Here is a 21,692-nt window from a genome sequence, read left to right as displayed (position 1 = left end):
TCAGGTGGGCACCTCCAGTTCTCGTGGGAACAGAGAAAGGGGTGAGAATTTATTTGTCCGGGCTCTTTTAACGGCTCTACTGTACATGTAGCGTTTCCCAAAGCGAAGGCTTAACGGGTTGAAGTTGAATTTACTCCTGCGGTCGTTGCACAGCAGCTGCCTCTGCTCCTCGTTCTCCCTCAGGGAGAAACATAGACTGGGCTCATCCACCAGGTCGGCCTCAGTCCTCCTCTTGAGCTTAGAGAGGACAGATCCTGGGGAGACAGACGGAGAAATCAGTCCACTGATGGAGGACACCAGTGAGTCATTGGGTGAAACTGTACTGTAATAAGCTTTGAGTGGTCATTGTGACTGGAAATCTTACAAATCATCTGTGATCTCAAATGTTTGTGTCATAGTCATAAAGCACTAATCAATTCAAACTAGTTGAACAATAAATATATGCTTCAATAAGTTTGTTTTCAAATAAAAGTATTCATCTACATCTACTCTACTTGTTGCTGCTATCACTAATAACATCTTTATATCCATATATATCACTCTTATTGTTTTCATTATAACAGCTAGTCTGAGTTGAAACCTGATGCTGTTCCTGGTCTCTGTCTCCTCTCTCTTTTGGATTGAATTGAATTGAATATTTACATAAAAAAATACCCAAACAACATCTTTCATTATTTATTTAGAGCTTTAAAATATGTAATTACCTTAGAGCTTGATACAATTTTCTACAGGATTTTCTTTGCTGAAATCTTTAGGTAATTGCTCAATAATGTAGGGCAAGGATACTGACTGTTTAATGTTGTTTTTGCAAACCCCTCTTTAAATTGAGCTCTTTGAGATGTACTAATATTTTATTTTAAAATAATTTTGTGATCCCTCCTTGTATTTCCCCTTTCAAATAATCATCCTTCAGGCTATTTGTGTAAAGATCAATAAAAACATTTGTAAAATGTTAATAATTAACAGGAAAATTTATAATGATGTAGAAAAACTAATATCTCAGATCAAAGTGATTCACAAACTCATTCATATAGTGCATCTATGTGCAGAATTTTCTCCATCACACATCACTCACACACTCCTGGCACAGGATCAAATGGAGTTCAGTGTCTTTCTTGTTGAAATCTTATTGGAGTGGGGGAGACTGAGATCGAACAGCCAACTTCAGTGGACAACCCATTCTTCTTCCTGAGCCACATCCACCCCAATATATACATCAGGCTGTTTTTTTATAAGAACATTAATATGTCTTGACAGCAGCAGTAATATGTACTACAGTCTAGTACAGGGATGACTATTACATAGAAGGCATATGAGCAATTGTATTATTTTATTTATTTAATTATAGTTTTATCCTCATTATTGATACAAAATATGTGCGCACAATGATATTGATGTACTCCATTTAAATAGTTAATTAAACAATTAGTTGATTTCAATTGTTTTCTATAGTGTTTATGATTTTAATGTTATAATAATTATAAGTGAGCAATGACATGAATTTTTTAGCTGAGGTGGACTGAACGAATATAAACGTATAATAAGATACTTGAATAAATTACCTCAAGTACTTGCATAAATCGTGGACTATTATGTCCATTGTTGGAGCAAAATATAATGTTTTCCTAATAAATAGAAAAAATTAAATACAGAAAAATGCTATAGTCAAACTTTTCTGGTGACTTACCTGTTGCTTGTGTCCTTTGTGCCGAGTCATATCCTGGAAGCGCTGCTCCCTCACTCCCTGCATCCTGACCGATAATCAGGCCGCAGACCACAGCCAGAGCAACAAGTCTCATCTGTGAGCACAAGATTCAGATCCTCCCTCTGGGTGTGAATGTTCCTCCACTCAGAAGATACTAAGCCCTTTCCTCCATTCAGGCCTGTTTTATATCTCCACCAGGTGACCTCGACCTCCTCCTTCTACCAGCCTATCACAGCCGTCTGCGTCTCTGTACTGTAAATTGCGGAGCTCTCCGTCGTCCGTGGTGCTGAAATGCATCATTCATCACCTCTTCTCGGAAATGTTTGCTACCCAGACAATTCATTCAGCTGATATGTTGCTGCAGGAAAATGGAAAGGTAGTGACCACATTTAGATCAAATAACAGACAGGAACAGGACTGAAAGGGCTTGATGCGTAATTATGCAGACTGGGCTGTGGTTTGGCCAACAGGGTGGACCATGTTGCTTTAGGAAAACTGTATTGTAATTCTACTTTACCCAGCGGGGCAGTAATAAATGGTCGGTATTTATGTAGCACTTTTCTAGTGATGATCACTCAAAGCGCTTTACAGTATAGTTTTATTGCCATTCACCCATTCACACACACACTCATACATCTCTGGGCAGCATCTTTTTCTATGAGGAACAATTCAGGGTTCAGTATCTTGCCCCAGGACACTTTGGCTTGCAGATGAGGAAGACTGGGATCTAACCGCCGACCTTCTGGTGAGAAGACGACCGCTCTGCCCCCTCAGCCAGAGCAGCCGGTATAGAGGTACTATTAGTTATAAGTCGCTTTGGATAAAAGCGTCAACTAAATAATATATAATGTAACGTAAATTTACCCCCCAGTAATAAGTAAAAGTAGCCGTACCATAATCTAAATAGTTACTCAAGTATCATAATAAAAGTGTCCTCTGTAACTGATTGACATGAGGCCCCATGAGGAAACCCACTGTTTTTTTAAAAGAGCTCACAAGTGAAAAAGAGGTGCCCTACATTGCATTTTAGAAAAAAGTAGCTGGTTACTATAGCAGAAAACAAATGGACTTAACTAAACCGGGCAATCGACGTTAAAATGTGCTGTAATAGTAGTATGAAATCGAAGCACAGGATACTTACTGGGCCGGATTAATGTACTTAGTTACTTTCCACCACTTCTGTTAAAACATCCAGATGTGCATAACACCAGTGTGTCTCCATGCCGGCACAAAGTACACATGGCCATGTTGATAACGCTGCAGCTGCATGTTGTACAGATGTGTGTTTGTGTACAGATGTGTGTTTGCAGACTTCACCAGGGGGACGTACAGCTTTACTTCAAATCATTGTAAGAAAACAATACCACAGGGAAAGGGGGCTTGTACCTTTTTTTTATTACATTTCTTATAATGTAAAATATAAATAAACAAAAATATCAAATGAACTAACAGGTGATTATACAGGTTATTATTAAAAGTAAATACGTTAAATCTTTAGAAACTAACCGGTGGGACCTATGTACCCCCAGCTAACATTACATATCTAAAATAAAATAGTACAGAGACGCAGACGGCAGTGATAGGCTCACCAGGTTTGAATAGCTGTTTAACGCCATAGTCTCGGTTTTTCATTTATTATTTGCTGATGCAGGTGTTGGGACATTGTTGCACAACAGTTTTGACAACCCTGAGGGATGAGAGTGCAGTATGTACAGTGAAGGACTAAACGTGCACGGACAATGTTAGTGTAACGTGCCCCCCACCCCCCCTTCACTCTCTCTCCCTCAGAGTCGGTGTGTTGTCTAAATCTCTGCGTGTCAAAGATATATTATAATGCAGGTTATGTATGGTTTTATATCATAAATCATCAAAATCCACCCTGGGTCTTTTTAAGTGTTGTGTATTCAGTAATAACACACAACACTCGTGTATCTTTTAAAAGAAAGTTGAAGACTTAGCTGCTGCACAGTTGGACATTTTTTATCTTTATGTGTATTCCATCTTAACCTCAATTTCAACTATAATTAAGTCGTGTTGTTACAGGCTCTAATTTAATCTCACGTTTTTCGTACTGGGTTCAATTTCCATCATATTTTCCAATGATTTTCTACAACACTTTTCTTTGTATGTCTTCATATCCTTCATGTACATTTATTTCTGTAATGCACATTGTGCTGCATTTTATGAAAGATTAAGATTAATTAAATTAAGATTTAGAATTATTAATACTACTATTTATAATGATAATATTATAATAATAATGAATCAGGGCAAAAGATACCACGAAATATTAAACTATAAACACAACTGAAATATCCAACACTGCATGAGTGATGATTAGGTTCATGAATGGATACACGCTAACACTTTCTATAATTGGTGAGTACCTCTGTACCCAACCTGTTTCCCAACCCCTTTCGGCTCATCACACAAAACTCCACCTCACCTTTCACCCTGGTGTGTTTGTGTGTGTGTGTGTGTGGAGGGTCAGCCTAAGTAGCCGTGGTGGTGAAAGCTCTTGTCTTTCCTGCTGTTTTCTGGTGGACTGTCCCTGCCGAGCTCAGGACCTTGACTTGCAGGTCTGTATGCAGGGTTCCTCTTCAGACTTCCACAGAACTGCTTCACATTCCAGCTGCTCCCTGTTGTGCCTCCACAAGTTTCACGATGCCACTGTCTCGTTCCTTGTCCATGACGTCCCTGAGCGGGGTGCTGCCGTCCTGGGAAGAAGATGAGCTGCCCGTAGAGGACCTGCTGCTCTTTGAGGTGGCCTGGGAGGTCACCAACAAAGGTAAGTCTGACCCGGCATCCGTCACTTTCAATCATCACAAGTGTGTTGTGTCCCGATTGATTCTTTAATTCTTTAAAAAATGAGACACATGTTCCAATTGATGCATCCATGCAGTGAGAATGTGTTCATCTGCACTGAGCTGTCCAAAACATTTCATGATACTTATTGCACAAAGCCTGTTTATTTCAAATGTATAGATTATCACCTTTATTTTGGAAGACAAATTAAGAGAAAACATGAACATGGAAGATTAACTGACAGGAAGTGATTCCATGCAGAGCATTTGACAGTAAAACATCTTATCATATCGATAATATCTTGTGTAAAACTGACTCTTTGCCCCTGGAAGAGCAAATATTGAAATATGCTGAAAGTGGACTCAGGCTCCTCCCTGTGAGGAGTTAAACATTAAACTGCAGATAAGTAATGAAAGAGGAGCTGCTTTGACTGATGAATTCTAATATATATCATTTATATAATCAAAGGCTCAAGCATAGGACATTTTCTAAAATCTTAGAATGACAATTACTCATCCCCATAAATGCTATTTTTCTGAAAAAAACCCACGCATGGTGCAGCACAAACTGAAGTCTGCAAATATGTGTGTATCCCACCGATAATTCATCACTGGCTTGTACAATCTGTATTAAAATAGACTCACAATCATTGTTAAATATTTTTACACATCTCGACAGTGGAGGGGTTACACATCACAAAACACAGCCTGACCGTTGACCTGTATGTTAGTCTACGTGACGGTCACTTTTACTAAATGGCCTCTCCGATTTTTTACAATTTACAGAAGTAATAACTTTTGTAAAAAATATCACAATTACAATATTCCTCTTTCCTGTGAATTTAACTTGACAGCGACTGCACCTATGAAATCACTGCTTTACAGAGTCCGAAGAGTTTAGTGTCTGGAAAGCAAATGTAGGGCTTCGTTGTTTCTAATGCATCACGTGGCCATGTTGTGGAACAGTTGAGAGGTTATGGTTCATTCTGCTGTTTTCTCTGCCCTCTCCTTTTATATAACCACCGCTCTCTGATGCAGTTCGGACGTCACTATGAGCTCAGCGACAGCCGCTGGTCTCTCATATCATTATTTGTCTTTTAGTTGCCAAGTCTTGTCAAAACATTTCCACGTGTTTTAGTGTGTTACAAAATAGAAAAGTCTGACACATCATTCAACAAACCAAACAAAATACTGCAGTATGAACCAGGTGACTCAGAGGAAATATTTACATTTTAAACATTGAATTTCGATTTGAGTTGTCTAAAGGCCAAAACACCTTAAGCTGTCTCATATCAAGAACCTAGAAGAGACATGTGGACCTTTTAAATTGTTTGTTAAAGTTAGTCGCTGTAAAGTCTGGAATTTATGACAACATACATTTTTTTAATGTAAATTGAAAATCAAATCATTTTTTATAATACTACAAGGGATAAACAGCTGGTAATGATGGAAATGAAGAAGAAAAAAAGGGATAAATGCACTGTTCTTCAGACACCTTCATACTCATGTTGAAAATGTTATTCCCTTTAGAATTTTCGATATTTTTAGCACATTATTTTCCGAAGACAAATCTGAGCATATTGACGAAAGAATTCAGACAACCTGAGGTATATTTAGTTGATCGGACATAGTTTGGAAAGACACACACCACATGTTCACATAGGGATCTCACTGTTGACAATGTATATCAGAGCAAAAACCAAGAAATGACTTTTATAGACAGGATTGTGTTGATGCACAGGTCACAACTCAGTTCTGCTGCGTTGAAGGTTAATGTCAAAAGTTTAAGAAATTCAAGGGGTCTGATTTCATTCTCAATGCCTTGTAACGACATGTCAAGCAACTACAAAGATCACAAAAGAATCAAAACCAATAAATCAGGTGACCTTTGACCCTTACTGGTACACTGAGATGGTACAGTGGCATAAGCTTCATCTTTGTCCATGATATTATTATTATTAAAGGAAGAAACGAGTGAAAGACATGAGACTTGTGTGAACCTGCAGTTGGAGGAATCTACACAGTGATCCAGACCAAGGCAAAGATCACAGCGGATGAATGGGGGGAGAACTATTACATGATGGGGCCCTACTCCGAACAAAACTTCCAGACCCAGGTGGAGGCCTGTGAGCCGCCCAACCCCGCCATCAGGAAGGCCATGGATGCTCTCATCCAGAACGACTGCCAGGTATGTGTGTGTCTCAAGTGTCCTCGAGCAAATACCTGTATGCAAATTGTTTTTAATGAAAAAATTGAAAGTCTTAAAGGGCTGCAATATTAAAATAATTACTACTACTACTACCACTAATAATAATAATAATAATAATAATAATCATTAGCTAATCATATAAATTTTTTATCCAACAGATGTACAAAGGTTGTTGATTGACAATGATTTGTACAATTATAAGCTAATGTTTGGTTAATACAAAAACCACCATATATAATTACAAATATGGAGTATAAATCTTAGCTGTTTATGTTGTTTTGAAAATATATTTTAATTGTGTAACCGTACTATTTATTTTATTTACACCAATCAAACAATGTCACCGTTGACCACTGTCGGTGACGAGAACAGTATGGTCTATTGCTACCTACATATCATCCACCACTAGATGGCAGTCACACACCAGATACCTTTATAATTCACGGTAGGTACTATGGGTGTGATTCAACAGATGCATCTGATGTATATGTATAGTCACTAATGGGGCAGCTATGGTACATCGGCTAGTTACTGAACCCCAATCTCTTTCAACTGGTTAGTGTGATTGGAGAAAAATAGTGGAGACATGGGCGGAAAAGGAAGGACAAAAGAAAGTTAGGGGGAAGAGAGTGAAAGAGCCAAGAGAGATCCCAGTAACAGTTCATTGTTAAGCTCTGTCAGACTGATATTATAATTAAAATAATAAAAGTGACACTTATAGAGTAAGTATATTAGCATTTCAGCAGCATTAATTATTAATAATAATCATGATAGTGTGGCAGTTGACCATGCCATGGGGCTCTCACCACAGCAGCAAGAGACGAACAGTTCAGTTTTAAGCATATTTTATTCAAAGACCAGGCGCAAACATAAACCTAAATCAAACATAAAGAGGCCAGCAGTTTCTGCTGGTGTGTCTCTGAGTTTGTCCGAGTGATCTCCCATGTGCTCGGTCCTGAGAGTCTTTACCAGCCTTTTAAGCATGAGGATCAATCAGCCATCAGCTCTCACTTGGCTGATTGCCGGTGCAGGTGAAGGTGCTCTCCCAGCCCCCTCACCTCCACAAATAATAATAAGAAGAAGAAGAAGAAGAAGAAGAAGAAGAAGAAGAAGAAGAAGAAGAAGAAGAAGAAGAAGAAGAAGAAGAAGAAGAAGAAGAAGAAGAAGAAGAAGAAGAAGAACATACAATAACACCTTCATTATTCTGGTGTTGTTTAAAACCATGTTATGGTTCTATAGTGTGACTACTTTGACTAATATTTGTACAGTAAGAATCAGATAGCATGGCCTGTCATTCTTTCACATTGAGGAAAGTCGTTAATATATTGTTTGCCACTTCCAATCTGTATGCTAAGCAATACTCAGTTAATTTTTTTAGTTAACCAATTCAGACTTTTCATTGAGTTAGCCAATTCGGACTTTTCATTGAGCTGTGGAGTTTTGTTCAGTCAACATGCATCAACAGCTCAATTCCAATATGGAAGTGAGTTTGACAACCACATGGGCAGTTCATCGACGTGAGACAGGTTTGATTCAAGGGCTTGTCTGGAACTTTTTCACTCTTCAAGTAAGAATCAACCAACATGGCCTTTCATTCCTCCATGTTGATGACAATAGACTAGAAAATAGACAACCACATGGGCAGTCCATTGTAATGAGACAGGTTGGAGTCAAGGGCAAGACCGGGACTTGATCACAGCTTAAGGTACCATTATGCTTCTGGGCAAATAAGCCTGAATTAATTACTGTTAATTATAACTTGATTTCAGAGTCAGGTGAGCGGTAAACAATACTAACAGTTTCTCTGCAGAAAAATATGACCCTCCTAAGTGTGTTTTTTGTAAGATATCAGGATGGTATAAATCTTGTTCAACGTTTAGAATTAAAAAGTTATCTTGGGCTCAAAAAGGTTGGTGACCACTAGCATAACCTGTACATTCCTTCATATAAATGACACTAGGCAAAGCATTGTTTTAATTCCTTCCAATCTCTATGATCAGCAATAATGACAGTTTTTTTAATCTTTATTCATGAGCGAGGTCTTTCAATTCAAATGAGAACTGGACCAGTTGATTTCGAAGTTCAAGTTCCAATTTCATAGCGTTTATTGCCATATGTACATTAACTATGTGTACTTCCCCCTAATTGTTTTTCTGTATTTATGATGATACTGCAGGTTCATTTTGGCCGCTGGCTAATCGAAGGCAGCCCCTATGTGATCCTGTTTGACATCAGCTCAGCTGCCTGGAACTTGGACCGGTGGAAGGGGGACCTGTGGCAGACCTGCAACATTGGCCTGCCCTACCATGACAGAGAGGCCAATGACTCACTCATCCTGGGCTCCTTGGTAGCCTGGTTCTTCCGAGAGGTCTGCTGGTCTGTCTGTGTGACGTTCAGCACGCTGCTCATGAACTCGTGAACAGTAACCATTGTTGTCCTCTACTCTTTTCCAGCTGACAGACAACCTTGGAGACAATCCAAATGTTATTTGTCATTTCCATGAGTGGCAGGCGGGACCTGGGCTTATTTTCTCCCGCTCCCGTAAGATTCCAATAGCAACGGTGTTCACGACACACGCCACCCTGCTGGGAAGATACCTCTGTGCTGGGAATACCGACTTTTATAACAACCTGGACACGGTGAGAGGCTATGCAGTATACACAAACCTGCCAATAGGTGCTGTTGAGTGTGCATGGATTATGTTCTATTAACTACTACTGGTTCAACCATAACCTTAATCTACGTCATCCCCTCAATGCCCCCCCCCCCCCCCTTCTCCCACATACACACGCAGCAGATTCATTTTCACATTTTAGCATTCAGCCTTTTACAGCCACTCAGAGCATCATTATTGATATTGAGCCGTGCGAAGGGTCAGTGTGTTGTTAACATTCTAAATGTCAGCATGGACCTAAAGGCCTCTCACCGACTGAATGGATACTGACAACTTGTCCATCAATTATCCATCCAGCCTGAACAGGAAGCCCAGCTATTCTGTCAATGGAATCATATCAATATGCATTTTCAGCTCTGTTGACTGAAGAAAGTAATGAAATCAATACAATATAACAAACTGAATTAATTAGTTTGAAAAAATGATCTACTCCTCAACTTCTCTTTGTTCCATTTGGCCTGTACTTCTGGATGTGCAATCTGGCTTCTCTCGTGTTTTAAATCTGAAACATCCACTAATTCTACATAGGTTTATGTCACATTAGAAAAGGGTTAAGTCTTTTCTTTGATCAATATAATATAATATAATATAATATAATATAATATAATATAATATAACATCATATAATATAATATAATATAATATAATATAATATAATATATCCCCACAGACCAGCCATTTGTGTGGGTGTGTGCGTGTATGTGTGACTGAATCAGCTGCAATTAGTTGACATCACTGACGGACAGATACAAAATATGTTAACCCCTTGACAAAAGTATTATGATATTGTTTGTCTTAAGGACATTTCAGATTTTGTTGGAAAGTGTGCGAGGCCGCATTTTAAAGCAATGGCACCTTAAACTGTATTGGCCTATCCCTTCTCTCTCTATCTCTGTGAGTGTGTGTGTGTGTGTGTGTGTGTGTGTGTGTGTGTGTGTGTCTTTGTGTGTGTGTGTGTGTACATGTATTGCAGTTCGACATTGACAAGGAGGCCGGGGAAAGACAGATCTACCATCGTTACTGTCTGGAGAGGGCCGCGGTCCACTGTGCTCATGTCTTCACCACAGTTTCAGATATCACAGCCGTGGAGGCCAGCCACATTCTGCACAGGAGGCCAGGTGGGGAAGCTGCTCACTGCCGTAGTCCAGTACTGAATGGCCTCCAGAGAATGAATGGGTTTTAGTCACTGTCTGTCTGTCCAACTCCTGCTCTAACTCAATAGAGTATTTTAGAATATTCATGTCCCGGAGATGGCGAAGCCAGCTTTGCTGATGCCCCTTCCCCCTCATGCAACCCTATCAGGACAAGCTAACTGATCATTTTAACTGTGTGCCGTTCATTAACGCCCTCCTGTTGCTGTGTTGATGGTACAGATGTTGTCACCCCAAATGGGCTAAATGTGAAGAAGTTCTCTGCCATGCACGAGTTTCAAAATATGCACTGCACCAGCAAGGCCCGCATACAAGAATTTGTCAGAGGACACTTTTATGGGTGAGTGAGTTTTTTTATTGGTGTAGTTGTGATCCATCTCATGTTGAAGTAACCCAGTGTTTCTGTTAAAGTAATGAGCCATGAGAATTTATTGTTTTCATATCTGGACTGTGGATGGATGGATGGACGGATGGATGGAAGGATGGACGGATGGGAAATGATGAGTTTCTGACAATAATAACCTCTTTGCAGTCATTTGGACTTCAACCTGGAGAAAACCCTTTTCTTTTTCATCGCTGGACGCTATGAGTTCTCCAACAAGGGAGCTGACATTTTTCTCGAATCCCTGTCCAGACTCAACTACCTGCTGCGGGTGAGGTCCTTTGGTTATATACCTTCGGTACTATTGTACTGTGTGGAGATACAGTAGTATATACTTATACTATACTGTATATTAAGCCTGCATTCCTGTCCACGTCACTTGTTGTTATCCTGTCACTCTTCACTTTCTCCATAGGTCCACAACAATGATGTAACGGTGGTAGTTTTCTTTATCATGCCTGCCAAAACCAACAACTTTAATGTGGAGTCGTTGAAGGGGCAGGCGATACGCAAACAGCTCTGGTAAGCCACACTGTAGTTTGAATTACAGTCCAATAACAAGATAGCAAGACGATACTGGCGGTAGACCAGAAGATCAGTGGTTTGATCCCCAGCTCCCCCAGTCTGCATTTGGGAGTGACCCAGGGCAGGATACTAAACTATGTGTATGAGTGATGTCACAGAGAAAGCACTGCGTATAGAAACACTTTAGGCATGTATGCACAGGTGAATCCGACTTGTACTTGGAAGTGCTTGCTTGGTCAAAAAGTATATTGATATGTACTGTTTTTCTGTGAAGAGGGAGCTGTTAAGCAACTCTTAACATCCCCAAAAAGCCTTGTGGTCAGGATATCAAGGCAGCATGTTAGTGGTGTAAGATGTCTTGCAGTTTAAATGGTGGAAATAGAGCTCCTGATAGCTCGAGGCTCTTAACTAAATGTATTCATTATTTATCTTCGTTAAAGATACATTTTGCGCACTGTGGCCTTCAGTGATAGGATAGCATTTAAGCAAGAAAGAGGGAGAAAGGACAGGGAAGAACAGGGCCAGTAATACAGCATCCCTGGGCCTTCCAACCTGAACTCATTTTCAGTCATTGCTGCAATGGCCCTGTAAGAAGACACCTTTATTACAACTGCTGCCTATTCAGTTTTAGTCTGAAGTCCTTATTGCCAGTGAAAGAGGGCAAGGCACCCTCTCTAACCTAAAGCATTAATGTTTCTCACACATTAGCCACTGATATCATCATATTAGATATTAATTTTGAGAGGCTGCCTTAGTTTACTATAATGTCTGTGATTTAATGAGTTTGGTTCTGAAGTGTATTTCTGAGTCAAATTTCCCAATTTTCGTTGCAGGGATACAGCTCATACTGTGAAAGAAAAGTTTGGGAAAAAGCTGTACGATGCTCTTCTAAAGTAAGATTATAAACACTGCATGTGAACCCACAGCCTTATTGATAATGCAGACAGATAACATTGATATCAAATTGCTGTGTACATCCACATTAGTCCTCTTGTGTTGTTAATAACTATATATTTAATGTCTGTTGTCAGAGGGGTGATCCCTGATATGAACGCCATCCTGGACCGAGACGACTTCAGCATGATGAAGAGAGCCATCTTTTCCACGCAGGTACTGGAGGCTGTTTGTGCTTCTTCTTGATCTTGTGATTAAACAATTAGTGGCATTGTTTTCTGTTGCATTTTGCCATCATATGTCTTCAAGAATTTTGATACATGGGTCTAATACTGATATTTAAATTCTTCTATTGACCCTCTAGTCCTACACAGTCAGAGGATGGTAAAGAGTCGTTGTAAATCGCTGTTGTCTGAACATGAAAGTTTGTGCATACTCGTAGATCCACACAAAGATAAAAGTCTGTGTGCGTTTGCAGGTCAGAAACATACAGCATGTCTTCCAATTCATTGAAAATAGAGGAATATCTTTCCAATTTTCATACTAAACTGGAATACACCGGGCATATTTTAAACTTTGGTTTTGTGCTATGGCCAAAAACCATATCAGGATGAAGGTTTTCTTAACAGTTGATATAAATCATTATTATTATTATAATTTTTTGGTTCAAAGAATGATTTTTTTGCACTTAAGTGACGGTTTTAGATTGAAATTATTCAGAGAACAATAAGCATTTGAAGTGAAGCAAAACATTTTATAACTGGGGCATGCCCTGCTCTGTATTTATGCTGTGACCTCTTGAACCAGCCATATGATTTGATTACACCAGCGTGATTTATATATATATCTGTGGAAAGATAAACATGATGTTGTGGAAGATAAATCTCCATACTTTCCAATTCTCCTGGTTTTATGAATGGATGAGACATGTCCCCAGGAGGGATCAATGCGAGCTGTAGATGAATTACAGAGGGACAAGAAGGGGATTCCAGGGAGCACAGAGAACATCACAGCCGTAAACAAGCCAAGAGCAGGTTAATTACCTTCCTCTGCCCCAGACTGTGCATCAATAGCTTCAGTGTTTCAGTGTGATGTATATTACAGCACACAGTTACAAGCTGAGTGTGTATACAAAGGTCTTTCTCAATTAAATTAATTCATTCCAAAGTCAATATTTCAATGGTCGGAAATGGAGTGTGAGCGGTATTGACGACTGCTGTGAGGCGAGTGATGGATAAGAAGCTCACTCTTATTGGTAATTTGGGGATGTTCTATTGTGATTAGTTTTCTGTTTGCCAATATTTCATTGGTACCCCCCCCATTTCTCCTTCACCCCGGCTCTTCAAAAACAGCCTTGTTTATATCACACACGTCCACATCAACAATGTGTCCTGCATATGTAGTGCTTCCTTACATGTCATGTGGACTTAAAGTGTAGAGAAAATCGATTCCAATCCACTGTAAATCGTCTGTATCGTCTATATAGAGCTTTTCTAGTCTTGATGACCACTCGAAGAGCTTTACGGTACACTTTCACACCCAAACATTTAAACAGTGGGCAGCACTTTTTCTATGAGAAGTGCACAGGAGTTAGGGGCAATTTTGGGGTTCATTGGCTCGCTCAAGGATACTTGGGCATGCAGAACTGGGAAGACTGGAGTCGAACTGCTGACTTTCTGGTGAGAGAACAACCTGCTCTACCCCCTGAGCTACGGCCGCCCTGTGTTGTCCATTGTCCACTGATTGTTTGGTCTAATCCATAACTCGGTTCCATTCCAGTGGCAAAACATCAGATCCAGCGATGGAAGAAACAGTGTTGTGTGCATGTTTAGGGCAAAACAGACACTCTTGACTGATCACCAACAGAAAAGGTTTTAGTGTAAATCTACTGTAAATGAATTACACTTAAAGGTGATCTGACAGTTTTTATTATGCAGTTACTTAATTTTATAGCACATCTTTTCAATGTGTTTTGGTGTCTGACCATCTGATTTAAAGCAAATAGTGCATTTTGTGCGTGAATATCTATCCCATCAGCCTTTTATGTTTATGTGCTTTCAATGGTTTCAGGATCAAAAAGTACCTATTCTGCTTAGGCAGAATAATTTTGCTTAGGCAAAGCAGGTACTTGATGCACTTGATGGGGATCTGTACGTCTCTGCCAACTTCTTAAACCCTCTGTCTAGTTTTGAAGTCTAAGACTTCACACATTAATTAGTTGGTGCAGGTATTTGAGTTGTTCACATAACAGCAATTTAAATAGATGATATATATATTATATTCTGCTGAATACAAACGCACAGGCACCCACAGACATTTACATTTACATTTGCAAAATCTTTTTAAAACTAAATCTTTTTTTACCCTCTGTATCCAATCAATCATGGTAAATGGGATTTATTTATACACAGTCTTGATTAGCACTCAGAGTGCTTTACACTTTCTCAATACACTTTCTGCCATTCACACACTTATTCATACAGTGTGCAACACTATCTCTATCACACACACTCACACACACACACAATGCTGGCATAGCCACTAGGAGCAAGATGGGCTCGTCCCCCTAACCTTCTGGAGTCATAGCCGCACAAAAATCTCAAACACCAGTGAACAACTGTAATTTAGGAGTAAATTCAAAGTGATAAAGAAGACTTGGTATGTTGTGTTGATTTCCAGAGGAATTTCTTAGAAGAAATTGTCTCATTAAAATGACAACAAATATTATTTCTTTAAAATGATCCCTTCTCTAATATTTTGATCAACATGCTGCCTGTAAAATGAAATGATTGTAAAATAAAGCGTTGCTGGCTTTGTTTTGTGTTGTGATCAGATAATGTTGAGATAACGCCTGCATTGATCTGATATTCTCAGAATCCCACTCTGAAAGGTTACCGGCTGCAAACCATTGACCGAAACATTCATTATGTCATTGCACTGCTTTAGGCGCGTGTGGTCATTCTGCTGTATGCTTTGTTTGATATGTAGTATGAACACAGCTGTGTAAAGGCAGGGATTTCTGTCCTGTGGTGTTCAGAGCTCACAACAACATCATTCAGTCTATTAACCTGATGCATTGGGAATAAGTTGTATTGATATATTAGTTGATTGACGTCAATATCCCTGAGGGAAATTGATTGGCAGTGTGGATAACCCTTGCAATGACGTCATGATCGTACCAAGGATCACTCTGAGTGCTAAAATGTACGTGTTTTTATTTTAACAGTTACTGTTTTAATACACTTTACACTCCTTGCTGCAGCGACAAACCCTCCCCCCAGTGACAACGCACAACATGCTGGATGACGCCACAGACCCCATCCTGTCCAATATAAGGCGCATCGGCCTCTTCAATTCCAGGAACGACCGCGTAAAGGTAGACAGCACATTCTGTATGTGTCCTTCATGTTGCATTAAATGCTGTTGCAGCTCAGACGCAGGGTTTGCGTTTAGGCATTTAAGTGAAAAGCACTTTGCAGTAAAAACATAAAAGAAGGTAGCTATCTGACTACCATATTTCATTATCATTCATCGTAACATTATGGTAGTGGATCTGTTGGTGTTTCTTACTGTTTTTATGAGAAGCCACAGAAGCCTCCATGGACAGCTTGTTTTAGTTTTAATTGGCACAAAAATCATGGATCTAAGGAAAGCATACCTTCTAATTCCACAAACATCTTTCTGTCTAATAGTATGTGGAATGCATTTCTCGCGTTTTGTTCATCTTATCGTCTTCAGACTCGGGATGTGTATTCTTAATCAATCAATCAATCGTAATACCTTTTTGCCCTTTTTAAGTGTGACAACTTCAGCCCCCCCCCAAAAAATAATTATAAGTATATGAATACATTATTGAATACAATTTAAAAATTTTAAAGGATTTGTTTTAAACCCGGCAAATAATGAAACAACCAGCCAACAATGTTATAACTTATTATAATTGTATAACAACTTATTACATTATGGGCAAAAAGTTATTACGTCATTGGTTCAGATGTGTTATTACGTTATTGGCATGCTACACCTCTGACCAAAGACATCTAAGGTAGTGTATATTGTGCACAAAGTTAAACATTGTGAACAAGAAGAAGCATCAGCCTGAGGGGGGCATGACAAGGTCAAGAGGCCACCAAAACATTAAGATGCATCCCCTGGGAACCATTACAATTCTGTCCTTCCTGTTGGACTAATGAACAGCTAATAAATTCCAATGCTGACGAATGAACATTTGTTTCTATTCTATCTCTCCTCATTTCAGATCGTCTTCCACCCTGAGTTCCTGTCTTCCACCAGTCCGCTGCTGCCAATGGACTATGAGGACTTTGTCCGTGGCTGTCACCTTGGAGTGTTCCCCTCCTACTATGAACCATGGGGATACACACCTGGTAGCCTTTAAGATTCACATTGCAACATGTTACATGCACATGCACATCCCAAATAAATGCTTCATGTTCCTGGGAATACAGAGGTACTGCAGGTGTTACACGAGACTCCACAGTGACGCTATGATCATATACTCACTGCAGTGTTCTTAACCACTACAACCTTTGCACTGAGGTAAATTGAGGTACACTGCAATCACAGCTCTAAACACTGTCCCAGTGCTCCGACATCTCCACAAATCAACAAACTTTATTTCACAATGTACACGTCATATAAAAATATCTAATTTGCGACGGCTATTTATCTTAAGACTTAACATCTTGATAGCCCCATCTTTACAATTCTGTTGAAATCTGATGAGTAGAAAGTGAATCAGCTCATACTTGACATTTGTCCCTTAAACACTTCGAAAAACCTGAAACACTGAAAACAAATCCTTAAGGGCTAAAAAACTGTTATAATTTGTAACTTTGGTTAAGCTCCCTTTTTTTACATTTAATTAATTTGGTAAATGCAATTAGAAAATGTGTGTTGTACAAGTTGCATGAACTAGAACCAAAATTATAAAAATTCATTAGAAGACAAAGAAAAGCAGAACCTGAATCCATCAGATTTTTTACTTGAAAAACTATTTCAACTTTTAATTGAAAAAAATATAATCAATCCATGTTGCAGCTCTAAAATACCCTGACTATTTTCAGAACCATGCTGTGTGGTGTTGTGTTCAAGGTGAATGTACAGTAATGGGCATCCCCAGTGTGACCACCAACCTGTCAGGTTTCGGCTGCTTCATGGAGGAGCATGTCTCAGACCCCTCTGCCTATGGTACGGACACTCACACACACGCACACACACACACACACACACACACACACACACACAGATTAAGGCGTTATATCCTCAAGGACTGTCCATGATTGTCGTTCTTCTCCTTTCTCCTCTTTCTCTCTCTCAAAGGGGTCTACATTATGGACCGGCGGTTCCGTTCGGCCGATGAGTCTTGTAACCAGCTGACCCAGTTCATGTTCAGTTTCTGTCAGCAGTCTAGGCGCCAGCGCATCATCCAACGCAACCGCACAGAGAGGCTGTCTGATCTGCTGGACTGGAGATACCTGGGGCGGGTGAGTTGCTTGATGAGCGGTAGACTGAGTGGAGGACTGTGATATGTTTAGGTATATTAGGTTTGACACTGAGCTGTGGTTGAGAAAAAGAGGGGCGAGCACAGTCCAACTCCAGAATGGGGTCCAGACCCAGTTAAAATCTGTTTAATCTGTCACTTTTTTCAAAGGGTTAGTATTTACTCAGAACTACATTGGGCGGCTGTGGCTGAGGGGTAGAGTGGTCGTCCTCCAACCTGAAGGTCGGCGGTTCGATCCTGACCCATCTGCATGCCGAAGTGTCCTTGGGCAAGATGCTGAACCCTGAAAGGCCCCCCCATAGATTAACAAAGTGCTGCGATTAGATGCAGTGTGTGAATGGGTGAATCTAAAGCTGTAATGTAAAGCGCTTTGAGTGGTCATCAAGACTAGAAAAGCGCTATATAAATACAAAACCATTTACATATCAGATAGAATCTGAAAACCTTTTAGAGTGTATTCACCTCCATCTCTAACCCTTCCCTGTGAAGCTGTAGTTTTGCAATTATAAAGCTTAAATGTCTTAATAACAAACAAAAGAGAAAACTTGCATGTGCACTTAACTTTTGTCAAATTGTTGATGCTCATCTCTGCTGACTTGTGATTGGCAGTTCTACATACATGCCCGCCATCTGGCACTTAGCAGAGCTTTCCCAGAGAAGTTCAACATGGACCCCATCGCCCCTCTGAAGGTGAGCCACACTCTACAATAAACGTGAATGAGTGAATGAATGAATACCTCCACCTCGGCTCCAGCTGGACAAATGATTGGTTTCAGTAGCCGCGTTTTCACTGCAGCAACTTAAAGTGCTTTTACAGCAGGGACACGGGTGTAAATTCAGCCTTGGAGAAATCTTTTTACCCACCAAAAAGTCCCTGCTCAAGGGTGTGAGTGGTGGGAGGTGGGGGTTGTGTGGTGCTCAGACTCTTTTGAAAGTGGAGGAACCTTTCGGGTGGGGTTGGCAAAGCTCATAAAATATTTTTGCCTACTTGACGTCTAGCATTTCATGTGTTTTGAATACTCTCAGTTAGGGCTGCACGATATTAGAAAATCATGCGATAATGTTGTTGAACACCGCATTGATGATTTGACTTGTGAAACAAATGCTTACGTATAGGTGTTTTGGGTTGGCTGCTAGAATAAACCCCATACAGTAAGTAACCTATGCAGACACTGAAAAAATGTAACGGATAAACCCTGAACAGCCCCCTCAATAATCTGATTATCTATAATTTATTATCTAGGGCAGGTCCAAGCAGTCTTTTGCGATACGTATATATCGCGCATGTTGATACTGCGATGACGGTGAATTTTACATTTATTGTGCAGCTCTATCAATTGTGTCACTTTTCCACAATTTTCGACCATTAAGTAAATCACAACCAACAGTATCACAATTTGAATCTCCTTTATGTTTATTCATGATTCATATAGCACTATCGTTGTTGTATAGTCTTTTTTAGTCCTGCCACTTGGTGTTCTGGAGGGGAACAGCTTGTTGTGATAGTAGTTCATCAGCCACATACTTAGCCTTTTGTCTCCTGGTCTTTAGAACGTGGTGGAAATGTAGGAAAACAAAGGTCTGCAGAGACCTCTGGGTAATGTTAGTTGAATAGCAGCTAACGGTTTAAACATTTTGAATGGCATCTTTAACCAAGCAACATTTTGAATCTATCCAATTACTTTATGTGAAGTGGAAAATTAGACATATTGTAAAATGTATATTCGAAGTTATTAATTGTATCTATCAAAGCTTTAACACCAAGTTTGACATTTTCTGTTTGTTAAAGCCCAATATCTTTGGCTCTACAAAGTGAAATAATTTTTTTTATATTTCCAATTGAAATGTTCTTTGAGAACCTGTAACACAGCCTTCCTCTGCTTCAACATGTATGTACATGATCCCTTTCAGAGGGCACAGTGTTGGATTTAATCCACATTTGGCAGGCTGTAATTGACAGTGTAACATTTGGATGAATGACAAGACGTCATTGTGGATGATGCTGAGGTCGAACACTTTTGTTCTAATAAGACCTTCACCTTTCTACCTTTGCTCTCCCTCCTCTGATACAAGGACCGTCTGATTCTTGGTCTTCAGATTTTATCACCATTTGGATATGAAAGTCATAAATAGATTCAATGTGGACCAAAACTGATTTATATGAGAGAGCTATAATTGTCTAGGTGAAAAAGAAGGAGGGAAGGAGGAAGAGAGGAAAAAAATGGAATGATAAAGGGAAATAAAGGGGAAAAAGGAAGGAAGGTGAAAAAAAAGGAGAGGAGGAAGGGAGGAACGGAAGAAAATGGACAGAGAAGAGGGAGCAAAAATAGAAAATGAAAGGAAGAGACCAGAAATATAACATTGCTGAGTGAGAAGCAGCTGATAGTAATGGGTAATGTCATTGCAGCAAGTTAAAAAATCTGTTAGGGGATGTTTATGAAAATAAACTGAACTTCCTACCCGGTACCCTTGCATGATAAAATGATAATCACCCTATTTTTACCACAGACAGAGGGTTTCCGCTACCCCCGCCCCTACTCAGTGCCCCCTTCTCCCTCAGCCTCCCTCCACTCCACCCCCCACCACAGTGATGCAGAGGACGAGGATGACGAGCCCTACAATGAAGACGAGGAGGCTGAGAGGGACCGGCTGAACATCAAATCTCCTTTTGTGCTGGGAGCCTTGCCTAAGGGAAAGAAGCAACCACCTGGAGAGTCAGTAAACTGAGATTCACCAGGAGCAGCTGCAGATTAAACATAGGTTTATTCAGTCACCCAGTGCTTCTGCTCAGTGTGTACAGATGACAGACAAAATAAAATTAATGTCTCAATCCGATTGTCAGATATACTGCACTCTACTCTAGTTCCCTTTTCCTACTGGAGTAAATGTACTCACTGCCGACTGTACTTCCACTTCTGCTGCTGCAAGGTCCCAAAAAAAAGTTCAACTCTATCCGCTACATCCGAGGCTTGGTGGAAATTTGATGCAATTTTCAAACAAATTGCATTGTGGTGTTCCCCAAGGCTTTATCCTTGCCCACTGTTGTCCTTAGCATAGAATATTCATCTCAGTGTCGATATACAGAATAAAGATGTCTTTTGTTTTAATTGAATTCAGTAATTGTATTGCCCTTAATAACTGCTTTAGTGAAATTAAAATGCTTCCACAAGTTTTAATCCTGTTTCCCTGTCAATTGTTAATTATTAATTACATAGTAAGCTATTTTGAGAATGTATTCATCTATATAACTCTCATTTACTCCTTTAAAACATAAATATGTTTTTGACGACTCATTCTATTCTCAGGGTTGTATACATAAATGTAGCCATTCAAATGTAATTTGACCCCACAGGTCAGCTAGTCCAATTATGCAAAACATTTATTTTCGCAAGCTTGTTGGTTGTAAGCGAGGGTCAGACATGGACATTTGGATTTCATCATATTTACATTTACAGAAACTGTCTTTCAAGGTCCACTTTGTAAGATTTAGGTGAAAGGGATCTATTGACAGAAATTTTGTATAAAATTATCCTAGTGATGTTTTTACGAGTGTGTTTCATCTAAATCATTCAAATTGTTTTTTTATTTAAACTAAACACCCTTTGAGTTTTTATGAAAACTGAAGCCTACCAAAGGTTCTCTTTCAGGTTTAGAAGGAGAGGATGAGGTGAGCGGTATTCAGCTGCAACATGACACTTCACCACTAGATATCACTAAATTCTACACACTGCAACTTTAAGGTCCTAATAGCTCTGTCCTCCTGCTCCTCCTCCTCCTCCTCCTCCTCCTCCAATAGACCGCTCGCCCCACTTTGAGGAATCCAACTC

General features: G+C 39.7%; 2 protein-coding genes across 2 annotated transcripts; one reads left to right on the top strand and one right to left on the bottom strand.

The window, feature by feature from the left end:
* On the bottom strand, positions 1-2,928 carry kiss2 (kisspeptin 2). Its single transcript, XM_053414902.1, has 3 exons — positions 2,847-2,928; positions 1,688-2,063; positions 1-254 (listed from the first exon to the last, which is right to left on the bottom strand). The coding sequence occupies exons 2-3, from the start codon at positions 1,797-1,799 to the stop codon at positions 1-3; spliced, it is 366 nt and encodes a 121-aa protein (XP_053270877.1). The 5' UTR covers positions 1,800-2,063; positions 2,847-2,928.
* Positions 2,929-4,152: 1,224 nt separating this feature from the next.
* Positions 4,153-21,041, top strand: gys2 (glycogen synthase 2). The gene is made up of 16 exons (XM_053414615.1): positions 4,153-4,493; positions 6,516-6,697; positions 8,895-9,086; positions 9,172-9,357; positions 10,366-10,510; positions 10,766-10,883; positions 11,076-11,196; positions 11,341-11,447; positions 12,284-12,343; positions 12,482-12,560; positions 15,607-15,720; positions 16,603-16,729; positions 17,457-17,552; positions 17,685-17,848; positions 18,475-18,555; positions 20,374-21,041. Exons 1-16 carry the CDS (start codon positions 4,370-4,372, stop codon positions 20,590-20,592), a joined length of 2,115 nt encoding a protein of 704 aa, XP_053270590.1. The 5' UTR covers positions 4,153-4,369; the 3' UTR covers positions 20,593-21,041.
* Positions 21,042-21,692: the final 651 nt, after the last annotated feature.

Source organism: Pleuronectes platessa, chromosome 22, assembly GCF_947347685.1.
Source record: "Pleuronectes platessa chromosome 22, fPlePla1.1, whole genome shotgun sequence".
Classification (NCBI taxonomy): domain Eukaryota; kingdom Metazoa; phylum Chordata; class Actinopteri; order Pleuronectiformes; family Pleuronectidae; genus Pleuronectes; species Pleuronectes platessa.
Note: the sequence above shows the minus strand (reverse complement) of the source record. Positions and strands in the feature narration are given on the sequence as shown.